The sequence below is a fragment of the Musca autumnalis genome, unplaced genomic scaffold (genome assembly GCF_047663935.1).
Source record: "Musca autumnalis isolate F117 unplaced genomic scaffold, ASM4766393v1 scaffold_3, whole genome shotgun sequence".
NCBI lineage: Eukaryota > Metazoa > Arthropoda > Insecta > Diptera > Muscidae > Musca > Musca autumnalis.
Genome location: NW_027411866.1, coordinates 163,431,830 through 163,454,124, shown reverse-complemented (window position 1 = coordinate 163,454,124; position 22,295 = coordinate 163,431,830). Strand labels below are relative to the sequence as shown.

Below are 22,295 nucleotides of genomic sequence, written 5' to 3'. Positions count from 1 at the left end.
TATCGACTCTCGATGAAATTTCTATAGAAAAAACTTTGTATAGGAAAAAATCAATCGCCTCTCGATGAATTTTCTATAGGAAAAAATTCATTGAATTTTCCATAGGGAAAAATTTATCGACTCTTCATGAATTTTGTATTCGAAAAAAATTATCAAAATTCATCGAGAGAATTTTCTATAGGAAAAAATTCATCGATCTATTCTCGATGAATTTTCTACAGGAGAAAAATTCATCAATCGATTCTCGATGAATTTTCTAAAGGAAAAACTTGTCATCGATTCTCGAGAGGACAATAGTTATTCTGGTGAGGATCTGCTCAGATTTGGTTATTTATTTCTCCTGTTTTCATGTATTAGATACACCAAAAACGCCATGTCAGCCGAATGTTGATGAATAGTTGAATTCTGTCTAGAAATAATGTTTATATTAAAATCGTTTCAGATTTGAATAAGTATTTGATGCACTTAGCACGATATGTCTGCTGTGAAAGAGGAATTATTTTTTGTTTTATTTAATTTTATAATTGTTAATTTATCTTATTTATTCACGTTTTTGAGAAGATGTATCGAGTATTTTTGAATAATTAGAATGTTAACAAATTATAGAATTATCGATACATCCACATATTCCCTAACCTTTTCTATACAGCTCCTAATATTTATTCCACTAAAAATGATTTTTTGTTTAAAGTGTCCATCTTAAAGCCCTTTACAAACTTTTTATTAAATAAATTACAAAATTTAATTTATCGCCCCTTTTTGTCCCAATATAAAACAAATACTGCATACACGTTGTCCGTACTTTTAAAAGCCAATGACAGTATCCCTTTTTGAGAATGACTATGACGACAAAGAAGAGGAAACAGAAAAAAACTAATCAATGATTTTTTATGACTTCTTTGTAAAAAAAAATTCAGAATTTAACAGATGCAGGGAAACCCGTTTTTTATTTTCCTTCCCAATTCTCCGAGACTATAACAATCTAATAAACTTTGAACATCTTCCTTTGGAAGTAAAAGAAAGAAACAAAAAAAACGAAAAACTAGAACAGCTAACTTTATTTGTAACTCTTTGTCTGTGTATGAGTGTGTGTTTACTTCGTTTATTTTACTGACTTGTCTTTTTCTTCTCTTTTCTTCTTTTTGGTAATTTAGATTCTGGAATCGCAAAGGTCCAGTGAACGAAATTTCAACTCCAGTGATGACACCAATAACAATGGCGATGAAGCAAACAATCCTGGCATTGTTTACATGACACAGGTGAGGCCTGGTCATGTCGATGGGGTCACAAAAGTGGACAATTTAAGGAAAACTTTTAATAAAAAGGATATCTTTAAAGAAAAATCAAAACCGAACTTAAGCCCAGGTGGCATTGATAGGAAAAAATCATGGAGTCAGCAGCGACAGCAGGAAGTTAAATATGAGTCCACTAGTCCTCGTTACACATATGATTTCCAAGAAACAGATCTCTCATCCTTTGGTCCTGTGGACAATTACGAAGATGCCCTGGATGATGATGAAGAAGATGATGACGATGGAAGTGCTGAATATGAACGATTTAAATATATGCACGAAAAGAAGCTACGTGAACAAAAGGAAGCAAAGGAACGTGAGGAGCAGAAGCAGAAACAACAGCTGCAACAAAATCTCCATCAGCAGGCAGCGGATGTAAAAGATAATGATGGAGTGGAGGTAGCTGGTGTAGGGGGCCGAGGACAACTGTCACTAATAAAGAAATTAAATGAAAGGAAATTTAATAAACCTTCCATGAATGAAAACGAAAAATTATCCTCGAAGGATGAAAATGACCATGGAACAGCAGATGGTGATGACCACCATGACGACAACGGTAGCTATGACACTGACAATGATGAAGACAATGCCTATAATGACAGTAAGGCTGATAAAAATGTTGATGTTGACACTGATGACAATGGCGCCAACATTGATTATGATAGGCATTCGATAAGGAAGCAGCAGAAACAGCAGCAACAACAGACACAAAGACAAACATTTGAACAACAACAAGAACAACACCAACCATCCCAGGATGCCATAGGTGATATTGCTGTTGAGGAAAATGACGAAAATCAAAGTTCCTGGCAAGTGAGTAAAACCGACGAGAAGAATGATTTCTTCATACCACGTAAAATGAAACGACATAACGGCGCTGCACGTTTGGATGATGCCACCAATCGTTATACACGCATAAAACAAGAACGCCAACAACAGGAACACACCATACAACTTCAGCGTCACATGAACACTCCGTTGTCACCATCACCACCACGAGAAACCATTGCGAATAGTGACAATTCAAAAGCCGATGACAGTCAAGAGGAATATATGTCTCACTATCGACGAGTAACAAAAGAACCAAATTTCCAAAAATCCTATTATGGTCGAACAAATGGAAATGTCTCCCAAACAACAAGTAACGCTGAAGGCCATCAACAACAGTCACAACATCAGCAACAACCACAACAACTGTTAAAGGCCGAAAATCAAGCAGCAGAATACAGCTTCACTGCCACCAATGGCAATAACAACGATGCTAATGGCCAAAAGTCAAATGAACAACAACAGAATGACTCTGACGGCAGCAGTAGAGGTTAGTATTTTCCAATTATTGTTAAATTATCTGAATTGTTTTTAGTTTTTGTTGATCAGTTTGTGTGTTTTTCGTGGGACTAAATTCCAAAAAATAAAAATAGAACACATAAAGCCGGAAAAATTGAGTCGCGTTGTATGCAGGTCGTTTTCGATATACACTCCGAGTCATCTGAATATCTAACGGCAGCAGAGGAATTGTGGACGTGTAGAGTAGTTTTTACATATCCGTTATAATGGTATTTCTTACTACCTTCATTAAAAAACAAGTAAAAAAGTATCAGTCGGCTCTGCCGACAGAGAAATACCCTCAGCCTATGTGAATTGAAAGGTTCATCTACGGACAGATCGAATTTATTTAGGGTATTTTCAGAATTTTGTGGCTTTTTTTGGACATTTGAACTTGTCGACAAAAATGTGTGTTAGGATTAAAGTTCAAAAGTTTTGCGGAGGAGGTACTTAACGGAATGGACCGACATAGTCCATTATGGAAGTGAATCTTATTTTGGGAGACGTATCCTTTCGATAGATATCGCGCCCACTAGCCATTTCAGTGGGTCATCGTATAACGTTTGGATAAGTATACCAGCATGGATGTGTCCACAGAAAACATAATAACAAACAGCATTTGTATACGTTTCCAAAGGATCTTCTTTAATGTCATTTAAAAGTGATTATAAACGGTTTTGCTTTCGTTGACATCTTCAACCACGGAAACCTACTTCATTTTAATCATTAACAGTTTCTTCGTTATTTCGCTGACAACAACTAAACCGCAAATAGTTGTTAAGTGAAAATGTAATGAACAGAAAATGAAATCCAGTTGTAACTTGAGAAACTATAATTTTTTAAACAAATACAAAACAAGTAAGAAAGGTGGATCGGAGCCTACCTACACCTCTACATTTCGGTAGTAACTTTTGGTGGATAAAAAAAACATAAAAATATCACTTCATAGATACTCGTACAGGTTAATTACTAAATAATTTTAGCAGGAATCTATTAAAGAATTTTAATTTCTAATTGTTGTTCCATATGTCGGGGATATTAGCCCCTTTGCGTTAAATTTGGATTACAATTTTCTACTTTATTGTCGTCGAAGAAACATTCTTCCAGACCAATTTTCGAACATTAATAATACATGTGGTCAACTATGGTGGATTTATGAGCATGATAATACTTAAATTTGTACTGCAAGGATAGTTAAAAAATGAAAGTTGAGCTAAAATATCAGAACTACACTAAGGGTGAGGTGCTGAGAGATAGGATGCTTTCGAGTGACATTCACGTTGACGTAACATGTTGTAATGGGGCTGCTTCTCGGCGGTTTCGTTTCTCATTGACCGTCAGTGAAGATCTTGGTATCAGTGATCACAATCTGATCCGGATTGAGCTCTCATATGATGCGGTAGTAGACTTCGTAGATCCTTCTACTCGTTGGAGTACGTCTAATGTTGATTGGGCATTATATGCTCAGCAACTTAGCGATGCCTTTAGTGTTGTCTCGTTGCATGATTTCTCTTCCAGTGGATGAGCAAGTGAGGTTTCTGACTGACACTATTTCTAGTGTCAATGATTCATTGTTTGAGAGGTACAGCCGAAGAAGTTCTAGGAAACTGTCATGGTGGAATAGAACTTTGAGTCAGAAGCGGAAAGCAGTTAGGCGCCTCCGGAAGAAATTCCAGAGAGCCAAACGCTGATAATGTTGGCGTTCATTCAGCAGCCTATAGGCAATGCTTGAATGAGTACCAGGAGATGATGGCATCTGCAAAGGATTGTCATTGGCAATCTTTTGTGGAAAGAAGCCGTGAGGACCCTTGCGGTCGACTGTATAGGCTATGTAGACCGAAGAAGACTCTTGATGTCTCTGGCATCAAAGTAGATGATAGAGTTCTGACTACGTGGAGTGAATGTTTTTATGCACTGATGTTCTCATTCTTTCCAAGGACGGAACAGGAGGTACCTCCTCCACAGGAGGGGCTACCTGTTACACCAGATCTGGAAAGATATGAGATCAATCAGGCTTTAGCGTTAGTTCTCTGCGGAAGTCGCCTGGGTTAGACGGTCTGACCGGAGAGATGTGTAAAAGCATCTGGAGGGCAATTCCGGATTTCCTAGAGGCTTTACTGTGTAAATGTGTGAGGTGTTTCCACGAGAGTGGAAATCTGCTAAAGTGATTGTCCTCTTGAAGTCGCCAGATAAGGTCAGGAGTAATCCTCGATCTTATCGCGGCAGGCATCAGTCTTCTTCCTGTGCTTGGAAAAGTACTGGAGAGGATAATGGTGCATCGGCTTCAGGAGAGACTTACTGGCGCAGAGTCTGAATAGCAGTTTGGGTTTAAACCAGGCCGTAGTATAGAAGACACATGGTTGCATGTTAAGCGCTGTGTGTCTAAGTCTTCGAGTCGATATGTCTTGGGCATATTCGTCGACTTCAAGGGTGCTTTTGACTACCTTTTTTGGTCAAAAGTAATTGTTCGTCTACAGGAAGTAGGATGCCAGGAGATTAAGCTTTGGCAAAGCTATTTCTCAGATGGGGTGGCTTACTCTATTGGTGCAAACAATAGAGTCTCCATTGATGTTGTTCGGGGTTGTCCGCAGGGGTCCATTTGTGTTGCATTTATTTGGAACCTAATGATGGATCCACTACTGCAACAACTCAGCTCGCTTTGCAAGGTCTGTGCGTTTGCAGACGATTTGCTCATTCTGGTTGAGGCTCAATCTCGTTCTGAGATGAAACGGTTGAGCTCCAGAATGATGACTATTGTTGGCACTTGGGGTACCAGGGTTGGTGTCCAAGTCGATGGGTATCGTAAAATACTGTCATGTCAGCGCATTATGATGCTGGCGTGTCTCCCTGTATGCCGCACACACGGTACTCTTGAATCAAATTTAAATGGAAGTTGCTTACACCTGGGAAGTTTTTGCGGATTCTGAAACTACAATGTTCATAGATGAGAAAAATCAAAAAACAAAAAAAAATCGCCGGAGCGCTTTTTAAAAAAATCGCGATTCAAGTTGACATTTTTAGGGGTTGTTTAGGTTTTCACGATTTTGCTTAGAAACCCCAAGTCCTATCAAAATGATGCTGAAGAAAGTATTGTAGCTATGACAATTCTCTACAAGATTGACCTTTACGGTATTTTCGTAGGTTTTACCATTTTTGGGATATTGAAGATCAAATATGACAATGCACTGACTATATCGCCACCTTATAAAAAAATGTCATGAAGGGTGTGCCTTAACTAACTTTTAATGAAAACCGCTTACACAGGGGAAGTTTTTGTAAATTCTGAAACAGCAATGTTCATAGATGAGAAAAATCCAAAAACAGAAAAAACGCTGTATGGATTTTTAAATAAATCGCGGTCAAAATTCACATTTTCAGGTGTTTTTTTAGGTTTTCACGATTTTGCTTGAAAACTGCAAGTCCAATCGAAGTGGAGCTAAAGAAAATTCTCTACCGGATTGACGTTTATGATTTGTTCTCAGGCTGTACCATTTTTGAGATTAAGAAGATCAGTTTACATTTTTAGGTTTTGTTTGTTTTGTTTATTGTTGAAGATTCAATCTCATTTGATTGCTTGAGTTGGAGTATTCCCCCATTGGCTCAACTTCATTTATTACCCTCTATTACAGAGAGTAATGTTTTTTAAAACGAACTGACAGTGTTGCAAAATTTTACTGATCGCTACCAATATCATGATTTTATCCCGCAAAGGGAATTATCAATTGGCTTCTCAGTTTTTGAAATTATGCCTTTTTAGCGAAAAACCGAACTCTTTAAGTGTCTAGTATTCCCATATGAATGAGAATCACACTCTCTTTTAATATTTTGCTGGTCAACTATTGTAGGATAGTGCCATTTATCGACATTATTCAAAAAGTTTGCACCTTTTCAAGGCCAAAACTGCCTGAAGGAGCGTTTCAATGCTTTTGCGATGTATTACAGAGTTCTTTACTACTGTCTTGGCTATAATTATTGTCCTTGTGTTCGATCGAAAATCTCAATGGTTTGGCTGTTATATGCCAAAATGTCTAAAAAACGTGGATAAAAAACTTAAAGTCAAAATCGGGAGGCTCGATTTTTACGATAGACCAATGGTCTAGTAGACTTTTTTGCTCAGTTCAATCCCAGGAATAACAAACGCGAAGGGCCCATTAAATCGCCCCGGCCTAATAATAAGCATGTGTCTACAACCATTATTTCGATGCGTTTCAAACTTTTTGGCCAAAACCAACTTATAATACCCTCCCCACATAGTGGTGTAGGGTATAATTAAAATTATTTAGTAGATGGTTGGTGTATTAATTAACTTGTACGAGTACATGGATCTAAGTATTTATTCAACGTTGTACCACATCATTTTACATCCTCAGCATTTATGCTAACGAGGGTATATGGTAATATTCAAAAAAGTTTTGCAATCGTTGAAGTTGAGGTTTACCATTTAATAAGTCGCGAACTGTTAATATATTTTATAAAATATGAATATATTTATATTAATTGAAGTGTTTTCGCCATGATCTCATAATATGGACCATAACAAATAATTTTCGTGGAAGCTGCGTTGGTGGTAATATTAAAAAATAGGTAAAAATGTGTTGAAGTTTACAAGTTTTTTTGTGTTCTTTCTTGATTTCTGGTCAAACCACGGAAAATTCCGACATAAGCTCAAAGAAAGAATTGAAGAATACCCCTTGGACAACATGGTTCTAATGTATGACTTCTCGATATATACACTGCATCCCCCTAAAATCGATGCTGACATTTTGAAGTTTTGAAAACTGGGTTTTTCGAATTTTTCTTATAAATAGTGGGTGCAACTAGATAATAATCCAAACTAGTTTATAGGATTGTAGAACTCGCGATTCCACGTCGTTCGATGTATATCTCATGAGTGTGCTCCGTACAGCTTCCTAGTAATAGGAGTCCAAAGGCGAAAATTTGGTGCGTAAATTTTCTGAAAAAACCTATTTTTTGGCTTTAAAATTTACAACCGTCGTACAGGTACCCCTGAACCCCGCGTGATTTTAGTTTTTTTACGTGCCGGATCCAATGAGCTCTTCCGCGGTCGAATCCATCCACTAAAACGCCGGATATAGATACCTTGAAAGTAGGAAAATCTGCAAAAATATATTTTGGCAATTCCGCGAATTTAACCGCGATTTTCTTTGATTATTTTTGCATAAATGTAATCCTTTATACGCGATTATAATATTTGCCAAAAAGGTGTGTCACAAATTACAAAGATTCGGGAGTAATATCCCTATTTATCCCAAAATAGAATGTGGTGGCACATCCGCAGTTCTTGACGAATCTGTCTAAAATAATTTATATTGACGTATTTTTAATAGGGGGCCATTGAAATCGGATGCACCTTATAATCATATGCATATCGCGTAATTTTTGCCCACTTGAAGGTTTTTTGAATAGTAAGATGCAACTGATGGCACACTTTGGCCGCTGAATGAAACATGGTAAAATCCATGCATATTGATAGACATGGACTCCCTGTATCCGAAAAGCACATGCACCTCAACCGATTTTAACCAATTCGCGAATTATTCGGTTTTTAACTTCTATGTTTTTTCTTTGATTGTAATTTCAATATTACTCTCTACTTCTTATTTCTATTGCTTATCACAGAAAGCAAATATACTTTTACGATGACTAATTACTTTTCTCGTAGAAGTTTAAGCAAAATACTTCAGGATTTGAATCGAAATTTAGCGAAATAATAGAATAACTCCCAACATTTATTTTTCAAATTTTTCGTATTTTACCAAAAATATATTTTTGAAATAATTTCCAACATTAAGTTTCCGTTCTTTTATAAACGCGATCTTTATAATTTTGGTCTCACATTTTTCTACGCGTTGTCTAGATTCTGTACGTATTTTTAAATTATTTTTTTAGAGATTTTTTGGACTCTGATTTAGAATAAATAAAATTTATTCCAAGATTTCTTCAATATTTTTTTGATTTTCCGCGAAAATAAAAATAAATTTAGCAACTATTTTAGCATCTATGGATAGATATCAAATATTGCTAACGATTCATATATACATGTTCATATTCCAACACAATAGGAATTTTTAAATATTTTCTTCTTTACAAGAGAGTAAAACCGCATATAACTTTTGAGTGCAGCATCCGATTTTGTGAACGCGAACAGATTTGAAACCACGATTTTTTTCGTAACCCATGTACCAAAAATGGCGGATGTGCTCGCCAAAAAAGTTTTTAATTTTTTTTCTATGTAATTGCAAAGGAAATTTGAAATTTACCATATACACTTTCCTACGGCAAAATGCGCTTCATCGAAATAATGGTTTTAGACCCCAGGTATGTTTGGACGAAGTGCGTTTCAGACAATTTGGACTTGATTTAGCCATGTCCGTCAGTCTGTCTGGCTGGTGCGCACGATAACTCTCGAACGGATCAAACTTAGTTTAAGTTCGAAGATGGGTTATATCGTTCCACTCCTTCCGATACCTCTCCCACAAAAGTTCGAAAATGTTCGGAAAATATGTACGTACGATAACTCTTGAATGGAGTAACCGATTTGGTCCATACTTTGCAAATCGTGAAATGTCTACCAGACTTAGATGTGGTTCCAATATGGAGTCAATCGGTCCACTTCTTCTGGTACCTCCCACACAAAATTTCGGATAAGTTCAGTTTAGGACCTGCTTTCGAATCGCTTTGATTTTTGTTTTAGCTACTTGTATTCACAGCCCCCTACACGACGATAAAAGTTTCATCAGGGGCAAGTCCATACTTCCTGAGAAAATAGCCTGAAAGTTGCAAAAACAACCCTATGACACCGTGTGAGGTGGTTGGAGCGCAAGATAACTCTCGAACGGATCTGCCGATTCGGTCCAAATTTAGCCTTAGTAATATTTTGTCCAAACATAGTTTTAGTTCGAAGATAAGCCATATCGGTCTACTCCTTCAGGTACCTCCCTCACAAAAGTTCAAAAATGTTCGGAAAATTTGTTCGTACGATAACTCTTGATGGGAGTGACAGATTTGGTCCATACTTTACACATCCTAATATATCTACAAGATATAGATCAGGTTAAAATATGGACTAAGTTTGTCCACTCATCCGGTACCTCCCACACAAAATTTCGGATAAGTTCACTTTAAGACCTGCTATCGAATCACTTTGTCAGTTGAAGCAACTTGCATTCGCTGCCTTAATTACGATGGTAAAAGTTTTTTCAGGGACAAGTCCATACTTCTTGAGCAAACAGCCCGAAGGGTATAAAAACCCTCTATGGTACCATATGTAGTGGCTGGAGACACACTTCCTTAATGGTCAATCCGTTCCTTTAAGTATCTCCTCCGCAAAACTTTAGATCTTTAATCCTAATCAACATTTTTGTCGGTACATACGCCCAACATTTTTAAAACCACCTAAATACATACGTTTTTTGGGAAAAAACAAATGTTTCATTATTCACAGGCTGAGGGTATATCTCTGTCGGCAAAGCCGACTGATACTTTTTTACTTCTTTTGAATCAACTTGCATTCGCTGCTCCATTACGACGATAAAAGTTTTTTCAGGGGCAATACTACGGCACTATAAGTAGTGGATGGACTTCCGATAATTCCCCCCATCATTTAAAAATATGTCACTACGATGTCTCTTGAACGGGGCAACCAATTAGGTACAAACTTTGGATCTTCTAATATTTTTCCGAATTTAGTTCAACTTGTAAAATGGACCATATAGGTCCTCTCCTTAGGGTAGCTCCCCCACAAAAGTTCATCACTGTGTCTAAGTCCAGTTTAGGGTGTGTTCGAAGATCCTTTTGAAATGTATACCGATGCTTTTCGTTGTGGTCCTGTGCTTCCTGGCATACTGATCCAAAAGTTATACGATTAACCACTGAAATGACTAGTGGGCGCGATATCTATCGAAAATATATGATTCCCAAAATTAGGTCCACTTCCATAATGAACTATGTCGGTCCATTCCTTCAAGTACCTCCTCCGTAACACTTTTGAACTTTAATCCTAATCCATAATTTTGTCGGCAAATTCCAATTCACATAGGCGGAGGGTATATCTCTGTCGGCAAAGCCGGCTGATACTTTTTTACTTGTTTTGTGAATTTTTATCCGCCAAAAGTTACTACCCAAATATAAAGGTGTACGTCGGCTCCGATCCAATTTTCTTGCCTGTCTTGTATTTATTTAAAAAATCTTCGTTTCTCAAGTTCCAACTGCATTTCATTGTCTGTTCATTACATTTTCGCTTAACCACTATTTGCGGTTTAGTTGTTGTCAGCGAAATAACGAAGAAACTGTTAATGATTAAAATGAAGTAGGTTTCCGTGGTTGAAGATGTCAACGAAAGCAAAACCATTTATAATCACTTTTAAATGACATCAACGAGGGGTGGCATAAAGAAGAATAGGCAGACAAAGGAAGCAATCAATTTGCAAATGAATAATTCCATTTTTACAACATTTAGGTCAGGTTGGTATTGTAGATGTTAAAAAAATAAAAATCGAACATAAAAAGGAATTTAAAACTCTGAAAGCATTGTTTATTTATTGGGAGTCTAAATCAAAGAAAGTGTGTATTTTTAACAATTGTCCAGATTTATATTGTTGACAGCGAAAAACAAAAGGATACCCACTGTGTTGTGTAACGGATATGCTGTTTTCCATATTGAACAATATCCGTTACAATGCTTTCGAGCACATAGTAACTGGGGAATGGTGGTTTGTGTTAAGTGGTTATTTCCTTTTGTATGTCATGAACTATTCACTATTTCATTTGCATATAACAATGCCATTTATATTTCATATGCATAAATAATAACACCACGACGCAACGGCACTAAGAAACCTTGAATACAAAGAAAAAGCGTATCGTGAATATAAAGCAATTGCGATACGCAATTATAATAACAGGGTGTCTCCAAATGAAATGAATGAAAATGAGGCTGATAACACTATGCAACACTGAAAATGCAAACAACTTCTAGTATATCTAGTAGAACTTATCTTTTGAAAAAACCACATAAGAAAAGCTCCATCTAGGGCATCAAAATCTATAAAATATAGAAAATTTTACAGAATTGCTGAAATTTTGGTCATTATCGGCTAAACTATTGGCCAAATAAAGTTCTCAACAATTCTTTAGAACATTCCGAAACTCTAAAATGCTTACTTCATGTTGTTTCAGCGGTATTTTGCATCATATCTTTTACAACACGTATTTCAAACACAGTTCACACCAACAGTTTATTCTCGCATTTCGGATTTCACTACATTATTGACATTTTTATTAAATCGTCGTTGAAAAATGTACTGAAAACAACGGCATAGAGGCATTTTACAACAATGACATGTTCTGAAGAGTTGTGTACTACATTCCAGGGAATATTTATTCAGAAAAAATTAACGGTTTTGGAGATACGGTGCGAAATGTATAAAAATTTTGGAATTTTTGCATATATTTTGAAATTTGAGGCAATAAATGTAGTTTTTTCGGGTTCACTATTTCTTCAAATATTTTATTCTTGTCCTTATCTACAAATTTGCTTCAGAGGTCAGAAGAAGATTCGCATTGGTTTCAGAGATATAGCCCCGAATTTCTTTAAAAACTCAATATTTAACCATGTTTGATAGGGCCATAAAATTCGAGCTGGATCTGACACAACAAAACCCAACTAGGGTTTCTTGTCGTTTGGGTCTGTACTTTCAAAAAATCCTCAGTTCGAAGTGTTTGCACAAGATCACCTTAAAAATGTTGCACAGTGTAATTAGACATAGAAATTAGGAGTCACTCTTTTTATATTTATACCCTCAGCCTTTATGCTAACGAGGGTATATGAGGAAAAGTCAAAATTTGTTTATATTCAATTTGAAAAAAATTAAAAAAACTTTAATGCTACATGAAAGATTTTTGTACATGGATTGAGCAAAAATTCTCATTCTCAAATCTGTCCGAGATACTAATTTCGGTAAGATAAGAAAAAATCTTATAAAATCGCTATTCATTATATTGAGAAACAGTGTTAATTTATGGCTTCCTACATGCTATATGTTTACTGAGGTCCCATAACTTTAGTAAAAAAGTTGTAAATTTTCGCGGAAATTAAGAAAGAATTCAAAAAAATTACATGCGGTTTATCTATACGGCCAATTCTTCTCTTTTAATTTGCACAGATTTGTCAGGATTTACTTTGGCGGCTAAGATGTAGCATCGTCTGCAGTTTAGTGTGCAACAAACTGTATAACGCTTGTACTTTGCACACTTTTCATTCGCATCCGATTTCACTATCATCCATGAAAAAATAAATCGATCTAAACCTATTTCAATAAAATCTATCAAGAACGGTGGATGTAGCATCACACACTATTTTTGGGATAAATCGGATACAGTTCCCGCCACTAAATTTTTTAAACCGCTGTTTTCGCAAGTGCCAGTTTTTCGTGCCAGTTTCTTCATTGACAAGGAAACGATCCACAGAAAACGCGATTAAATCCGCGATATTTTCAAAAAACATTTTTCGCATCCGGACCGTCAAAAAACTAAAATATCTTGGAGTCCCAGCACAATCAAAAGGATCTTGCAAATACTGTACCCAAAAAATTGGGTTTTTCAAAAAAATCGCATTAAATTTTGGCCTATGGTAATGGATTACTGTGATGCTCTGTGGACTACATAGTCACTATATATATCAAATTATGCGTAATCGCGAGTATTTAAATCCTATCAATGGTTCTTAGAAAAAGTCAATGCGTGTCCCTGTTAAATAAAAAAATACAAAAAACACCTAAAATCTGGCTTCAAAATGTCAGCATCCATAAAAGTTGGATGCAGTGGAAATTTTGAAAAGTGATACATTAGAAGTGTAATCTTCATTTTGTATTATTCTACTTTTACTTTGGGCAGATATCTGTGCTTTAAACGGTTTGACCGGCAATCGAATAACAAGGTAAAAAAACTCGTTTGCTTCTACTTTTATAGTCACATCTTTGAGATTCGATCAAAAACACTTAATTTGGTCCAACTATGGTCATATTTTGTGGTACACTTGAATAGTTCGCGTATTATAATAGTGCAAACCTTGGCTTCATCAATGTTAATTTTTTTTTTTTTTTTTTGACTTTCCCTCATATACACTTTCATTTGGGTAAAATGTGCCTCATCGAAATAGTGGTTTTAGACCCCAAGTATGTTTGGACGAAATCCGTTTCAGATAATTTGAAGTCGATCCGTATGTCTGGTTGGCTGGTGCGCACGAATAGATGAACGGATTTGGTCCATATTTTACAAACTTAGTTTCAGTTCGAAAATGTTCGTCTCTTGAAGGGATTGACCGATGTGGTCCATACCTTGCACATCTTAATATATCTATCAGATACAGATCGAGTTCGAATATGAATTATATTTGTCCACTCCTTCGGGTACCTTACACACAAAATGTCGGATATGTTCACTTTAAGACCTGCTCTCGAATCACTTAGATTTTTTTGTGAAGCTACTTGCGTTCGCTGCCTCAATTACGACTGTAAAAGTTTTTTCAGGGGCAAGTCAATACTTCTTGATAAAACAGCTCGAAAGTTGTGAAAAAACCCCTGTAGCACCATATGGAGTGGCTGTAGAATAAGATAACTCTCGAACTGATCAACTGATTTGGTCCAAAAAATGACCTTCGTCATATTTTGCCATAGTTTCAGTTCGAAGATAGGCAGAACCGGTCCACAAATTCCAGTACTTCCCCCCGAATATTTAAAACATGCTACTTAAATGGTCCAAACTTTGGATCTCCTAATTTTTTGTCCAAATTTAGTTTAACTTCTAAAATAACCATTATCGGTCCTCCTTAGGGTACCTGCCTCCCCAAAAGTTCAATATTTGTATCTAAGTGTAGTTTAAAGTTTCACGGTGCTCTTGAAACAATTTTAAATGGAAGGTGCTTACACCTCGGAAGTTTTTGCGGATTCTGAAACTACAATGTTTATAGATGAGAAAAATCAAAAAACAAAAAAAATCGCCGGAGCGCTTTTTAAATAAATCGCGATTTAAGTTGATATTTTTAGGGGTTGTTTAGGTTTTCACGATTTTGCTTAGAAATAGCAAGTCATATCAAAATGGTACAGAAGAAAGTGTTGTAGCTATGAAAATTATCTACAAGATTGGCCTTTATGGTATTCTCGTCGGCTTTACCGTTTTTGAGATATAGAAGTTCAAATTGGGACAATTCAAATTCAATTCAATTCTGTATCGCCCCCTTATAAAACAATGTCATGACTGCAAATTCCCAACTTAAACTTATATATCTACAAAAATGTTACAACTTAAGAAAAGTTACTTAAGCCAGTCTTGTAGAGAATTTTCACAGCTTTAAGATTTTCTGAGGTCCCATATCGATAAGACTTACCGTATTCAAGCAAAATCGCGAAACCCTAACAAAAAAACCTAAAAATGTAAACTGAGCTTCTTTATTTCAAAAATGGTACAGGCTGGGAACAAATGATAAATGTCAATCCTCTAGAGAATTTTCACAGCTACAATATTTTCTTTGGCTCCATTTCGATTGGACTTGCGATTTCCAAGCAAAATCGTGAAAACCTAAAAAACACCTAAAAATGTGAATTTTGACCGCGATTTATTTAAAAATCCCTACAGCGATTTTTTCTTGTTTTTGGATTTTTCTCTTCTATGAACACTGCTGTTTCAGAATTCACAAAAACTTTCCCTTTGTAAGCGGTTTTCATCAAAAGTTAGTTAAGGGGCACCCTTCATGACATTGTTTTATAAGGGGGCGATACAGTCAGTGCATTGTCCCAATTTGAACTTCTATATCTCAAAAATGCTAAAAACTACGAAAATACCACAAAGGTCGACCTTGTAGAGAATTTATTTATTAGCTACAACATTTTCTTTAGTCCCATTTCGATAGGACTTGCAGTTTCTTAGCAAAATCATGAAAACCTAAACAACCCCTAAAAATTTCAACTTAAATCGCGATTTATTTAAAAAGCGCTCCGGCGATTTTTTTTGTTTTTTGATTTTTCTCATCTGTGAACATTGTAGTTTCAGAATCCGCAAAAACTTCCAAGGTGTAAGCACCTTCCATTTAAAATTGTTTCAAGAGCACCGTGGTTTGTTCGAAGATCCTTTGGAAATGTATATCGGTGCTGTTCGTTGTGGTCCTGTTTACAGCGATATTATGTTTTCCGTGGACAAAGCCATGCTTCCTGGCATACTGGTCCAAAAGTTATACGTTGACCCACTGAAATGACTAGTGGGCGAAATATCTATCGAAAAGATATGACTCCCAAAATAAGATCCACTTCCATAATGGAATATGTCAGTCCATTCCTTTAAGTACATCCTCTGCAACACTTTTGAACTTCAATCCTAATCCACATTTTCGTCGGCAAGTTCAAATTTCCAAAAAAGAAGATTTTGGTATTCTATGAGACTTTTTGCTCTTGGTGGGCAATACCTTGTGGTCTTCTATGAGAAGACATTGTAATCTTCTAAGAGAAAAACTTTTGGTCTTCTACGAGAAAAGCTTTTGCTCCTTTAAGAGAAGACTTCGGCTTTTCTATGAGAAGACTTTTATTCTACTAGGTGTAGATATCTTGCACCTCTATTTGAAGACCATTTGGTCTTCTAATGGAAGATCTTATGGTCTTCTACGAGAAGACCTTCTATGAAAAGGCCGTTTGGTTTTCTATGAGAAGACTTTTGTACTGAATTGTGTTGTTGGTGGGCTTTTTGGTCAGGTCTTCTATGAGGAGTACTTTTTGTCGTACATGAGAAGACCATTTCGTCTTCTATGTGTAGATACTTTTTTACTCTTTAATAGAGAGACCGTTTGCTCCTCTAGAGGAAGACACTTTATTCTTCTATGAGAAGGCTTTTAAACTTCTAGGAAAATCCCTTACGAAAAGATATTTTGTTCTTCTATAAGTAGACTTTTCGTTCTTTTGTACGAAGACATTTTGTTTTTCTATAAGAAGACCTTCTGGCCTTTTACGAGAAAAACTTTGCTCTTCTATGGGAAGAACATTGTGTCTTCTATGTGTAGAGCTATTGGACATCTATGATAAGACATTTTGTTCTTCTATGAAAACGCCTATTGGTCTTCTATGAGAAAACCTTTAGTCTTCTTTGAGAAGACAATTTGTTCCTTCATGCAAAGACTTTTGGTCTTGTATAAGAAGACAATTTGATTTTTCATGAGCAGTCCATGGTTTTCTAGGGGCAGAACTTTTGCTATTCAGGGAAAGACATATTGGTATTCTATAAAAAAAGAAATTTTGGTTTTCTATGAAAAGACATTTCGCTCTTCTATGAGAAGATCTTCTGCTATTTTATGAGAAGACCTTTCCCCCTGTCACTTGGTCTGACAAATAACGTCACCTGTGGACTCGTCATTTATCTTGGATCAGACCATCTCCCCGTTATTGTCTCCATTAGCAGACCGCCTGATTTCATCACCTCTGAACGCCGCATTTTCGTCAATCATGGGAAAGCTTATTGACCGAGTATCAGAGAGTTCACTAATCAACTTTGCAGAGATCTGCCCAATCTTTCCGATATTTGGGTTAAACGTATCGAGATGCAACGATTGCGTTGGCTAGGCCATATCATAAGAATGAGCGATGATGAACCCGCTGAAAAGGAGTATGAATACATGCCACATGGCGGTGCAAGCAGAATCGGCAGGCCTAAGCTTCGATGGAGCATACAAATGGATGAAGAAATGAAAAGGCGCGGATTTCCAAAAAGTCAAGCGAAAAAACAGAGAGGAATGGAGATCTTTTCTTAGTTCGGTCTATGAAACAAATGTTCTGTAATGGGCCAACTAAGTAAGTAAGTAAAGGACATTCCGAGACATCATCATTACTGAGGGCCGCCCGGCATATACCTACTGGTCGAATACCCGAAGTGAGGACAAATTTCCCAGCAGAGGCGACATGACTAGCAAATGAGCGTGATGAGCATCGTCCAGTCAACACCAGTGGCCCCAGAGTCAGGGGGCTAAGAGTGGAAGTTAAAAGGTTGATCGGCGAGCATAAGCCGACAAATGGTTAAATCATCTGAAGAGTTGCAACATCGGAGCCGGTATAAGTGAGTTGTGGACAACGGTTAAGTCACTTCGAACCCTGGAAAGATGGAAGATAGTCACGTTTGGCGATGTTACGTTGACTGACCCGAAGAGGTGAGCGAGTTATTTCAATTGACAGTCTGTCGAGCTCCCCGGGAGTGACACGGCGAAGAGAAGAGTACTACGTTGTATCAGATCTCTTCCTGCCGAGGATAAACCACCACAGTTTATATTTATGATGTTGCAAATGTCATCAGGAACACTAAATCATCCAAAGTGCTGGGCCCTGATGTAATATTCATGGTAATGCTGAAACAACTGGAGAAGCCGGGAGTTGAGTATTTCCCTAAGGTTTGTAACCTGTCGCTAGCCACCCTCATTGTTCCCGAAATCTGGAAAATGGGCAGGGTGGTCCCGCTACTGAAGCCAGGCAAAGATGCCAGCAAAGCTGAATCGTACAGGCCGATTTCGCTTTTGTCGCTTGACAAGCACTTCACGCTCAGACAGCCCTCCGGCCAAGTCTGAAACTTTGGATAATCAATTATATGCGTGGACGCCAGTCGTACATGGTATTCAGGAGCAAAAAGTCCATACCTGGTGGAGTGAAACAGACAGTTCCCCAAAGGTGGGATGATATCTCCGGAACTCTTTAAGCACTACCTCTCCTGTATTTCGCCCCCACCAAACGGCATCGAGATCATAACGTATGCGGATTATTGTACAATCCTGGAGTCGGGTGCCTTCCCTGATGACATTTGTCAAAGACTGAACTTCTATTTGACAGATCCACTTTTTTCCACGCGAGGAATATGCAAATGTGAGCCACTAAATCTACGGCCAAGAGAGAAGAGAGCTGAATGTCGTGGTCGATTGTAGCATAATTCCGACATCAAACTACTCCAAAATTTCTAGGGGTAACATTCGGAAGCACGTTCTCGTCGTCCGCGGATCCCGTAGCTATCTGCAACAATCTGAAATGTAGGAACAATGTCCTCAAGTCCGTAGCTGGCAGCAGTTAGGGTGCAACTAAAGAAAACTTTTTGTCCACATGTAGCGTGGTAGGTCGGTCTGTGAAAAGCTATGCAACGACAATTTGGTCCACGAATCTTAGTGACATGCGTTGGGGAAAGATTCAAACTTGTCAGAATGCCGCCCTGAGAACAGCAAAAGTGTGCCTCTTCATGACTCCTGTGAACCATCTACAGGAAGAATCAAAGATTCTTCCAGCGACACAATCACATGCTTTCGTTGCAGTACCAGCTCAGGAGTTACTTAATTACCATGCGGTGGGAAGGCCCCGCCCATTCAGGCGGATCAGTGTTTTTGGTGGGAAACCGCAAACACCATCAAAATGAAACTAAAACAAATGTTGTAGCAGTTAAAATTCTCTACCAGATTGAGATATAAAAGTTCAAATTGGGACAATTCACTGATTGTATCGTCTCCTTATAAAACAATCTCATGACTCCAATTTCCCAAAATAAACTTATATGTATATCTCAAAAATGATACAACATCTATAAGATTCTCTCTAGTCCTATTTCGATAAGACATACCGTTTTCAAGCAAATCGTGAAAACCTAACAAAAAAACCTAAAAATGAGAACTGAACTTCTATATCTCAAAAATGGTAAAACCTAGGAGCAAATGTCAATCCTCTAGAGGATTTTCACAGCTACAACATTTTCTTTAGCCTCATTCCGATAGGACTTGTGGTTTCCAAGCAAAATCGCGAAAAGCTGAAATGAATCTAAAAAATTAACTTTGACCGCGATCCAGCAATTTTTCCTTCTGGTTTTTGCATTTTTTCTCATCTATTATCATTGTTGTTTCAGAATTCGCAAAAACTTCTCAGGTATAAGCGGTTTTTATTTTAAGTTACATGACATTGTTTTATAAGGAAGCGATACATTCAGTGCATTATCCCAAGTTTAACTTCTATATCTCAAAATTGGTATAACCTAGGAAAATATCATATAGGCCAATCCAAGCAAAATCCTGAAAACCTAAAAAAACCTTAAACATGTGAAATTGGACAGTGATTTATTTAAAAAGCGCTCCGGCGATTTCTTTGTTTTTTGATTCTAAGAATCCTCAAATACTTAACAGGTGTAAGCAATTTTTATTTTAAGTTTGTTAAGGCGCTTCGTACATGACATTGTTTTATAAGGAGGCGATGCAGTCAGTGCATTGTCCTGATTTGAACATCTTACTTACTTACTTTACTTAGCTGGCCCATTACAGAACATTTGTTCCATAACCCGGACTAAGAAAAGATCTCAAACTCCCTCTGTTTACTGCTTCGCCTTCTTGAATACCGCGCCTTGTCATCTCTTCATCCACTTGTTTGCGCAATCTATTCTTTGGCCTGCCACGCCTTTTAAGCGAGTTCATCATAGCTCATTCTTATGATATGGCCTAGCCAACGCAATCGCTGCATCTCGATACGTATATCTATACTTATGTCGCTGTATAGCAGATACAGCTCGTGGTTCGATATTCACCGTCAACGCAGATTGGTCCATAGATCTTTCGAAGAATTTTTCTCTCAAACACACCAAGCACTGCCATGTCTGTTTGCGCAAATACCCAGGATTCTGAACCATACATCAGCACGGGTAGTATCAGTGCTTTGTAAAGCGTTGTTTTTGTCCGACGAGATGTGGATTTATTCCTAAACTGCTTACTCAGCCCGAAGTAGCATCTGTTGGCCAACACTATTCTTCTTCGTATTTCACAAATGATGTTTTTGGTCGTGTTTACGGCGGTGCCGAGGTAGACGAAGTCCCTTACTACCTCAAAATTATAAGAACCAACGTCAACAGTTGGCCCGATCTCTATGGACGCATAGCGCGACGACACCATTAACTTTTTCTTCTCGCCGTTTACCGCCAGACCCACTTTAGCAGATTCCCTTTCGACTTTTTCAAGGGTATCAGTTACTTCCTTTACCAAGTAACATATGGCTGTTTGTATATATTGTGCCACTTCTTTTCACCTTCGGATCTTGTATAGCCTTTTCCAGCAGAATGTTGAAAAGGTCACACGAGAAGCCATCACCTTGTCTGAAACTTTTTTTGGTACCAAACTCTTCGGAGAGGTTCTTTCCTATGTTAACAGTTAATGTCATTCTACAAAGCCGGATGAGCTTTGCGGGGATACCAAATTCAGACATGGCTTGGAATACCTTTGAACGTAGGGGGCTGTCGAAGGCTGCTTTGTAATCGACAAAAAGGTGGTAAGTGTAGACCTGCATCTCTTGGGTCTTCTCCAGGATTTGCTGCAGCGTAAAAATCTGGTCAATGGTGGATTTTATGGCCCAATTATTTCATTGACCATAGGCTTTAGTCGTTCGCATATTATCCCTGACACTATCTTGTAGGCAATAGGGAGAAGACTTATGCCCTTATATTTGGGGCATACAGTCTTATCTCCTTTCTTGTGGACAGGGCACAGGATGCTCAGGTTCCAATCGTCCGGTACTCGTTCTTCGTGCCAAATGGTGCTAACTAGCTGATGAATACATCTTATCAGCGTGTCGCCTCCTGTAAGCCATCGGCTCCTGCTGCCTTATTATTCTTCAGCCGATTTATTGCTGTCTTTATCTGATCTTGGCTGGGCGGTATACATTCAGTACCATCTTCTGGGATTGGATCTATGGTATCTTCCCCTTCTTCTCTACTATCGGATACCAACAGTTTGGAGAAATGTTCTTTCCATATCCTGAGCACACTATCTGTATCAGTTACCAAATTACCTTGCTGGTCTCTACAGAAGGATGTGCCTGTACCAAAGCCATAAGTTTGATGTTTCACTCTTTGGTAGAACTTTCGGACTTCATTCTGGCTCCTGTACATCTCGATATTTTCACACTCCCGTATTTCCATTTCTCTCTTTTTCCTGCGGAAAAGATGTTTCTCCTCTCTCCTTTTCTCCCGATACCTCTCTCGTGCGTTACTCATTGCTAATGATTGTAGAGTAGCCCTATATGCTGCATTTTTCTCTTCGGTAGCAACACGACACTCCTGGTCATACCATGGATTCCTTGGTGGAGGTCTCTGGTATCCAAGTATGGATTTTGCGGCTGTTTGAATGGAGTGGGCAATATTTTGCCATTGTGCTGATATGTTATCAGGACGAGGTGTGCTTTCATTAAGCAATTGGGCTAGTGGAATATGCTGTGGCTATCTGTTGTGTTTGCAGCTTACCGATGTCCAACTTCCGCGTTGTATCTGTTCGTGCTTTATTTGCAACGTTTAGACGGGTACGTACCTTGCTGCAACAAGGTAGTGGTCCGAGTCTATGTTTGCTCCTCGGAACACGCTCGATGAATGTCTTCCATCTATCACAACATGATCAATTTGATTACTTGTTCTTTGATCTGGAGACAACCAGGTGCCCTTATGAATATCGAGATGCTTAAATCTGGTACTGCTAACTACCATGTTTTTTGCAGCTGCAAAGTCTATCAGCCCCAATCCATTGACACTTTGGAGACTGAATTTCCCGACTGTTGGGCCAATGATATTCTGCTTTCCAATTTGGGCATTAAAATCGCCTAGAATAATTTTAATGTCATGGGCAGGGCA

General features: G+C 37.8%; 1 protein-coding gene across 3 annotated transcripts in view; it reads left to right on the top strand.

Annotated features, from left to right (window-relative positions):
• The window catches only part of LOC141398062 (uncharacterized), a 367,734-nt gene that overhangs the window by 341,860 nt on the left and 3,579 nt on the right, over positions 1-22,295 (top strand). For all 3 annotated transcript variants that reach the window (XM_073975203.1, XM_073975204.1, XM_073975205.1), the window contains exon 4: positions 1,155-2,610. In XM_073975203.1, coding sequence (XP_073831304.1) covers positions 1,155-2,610 — 1,456 coding nt within the window. The remainder of the gene's footprint in view (positions 1-1,154; positions 2,611-22,295) is intronic.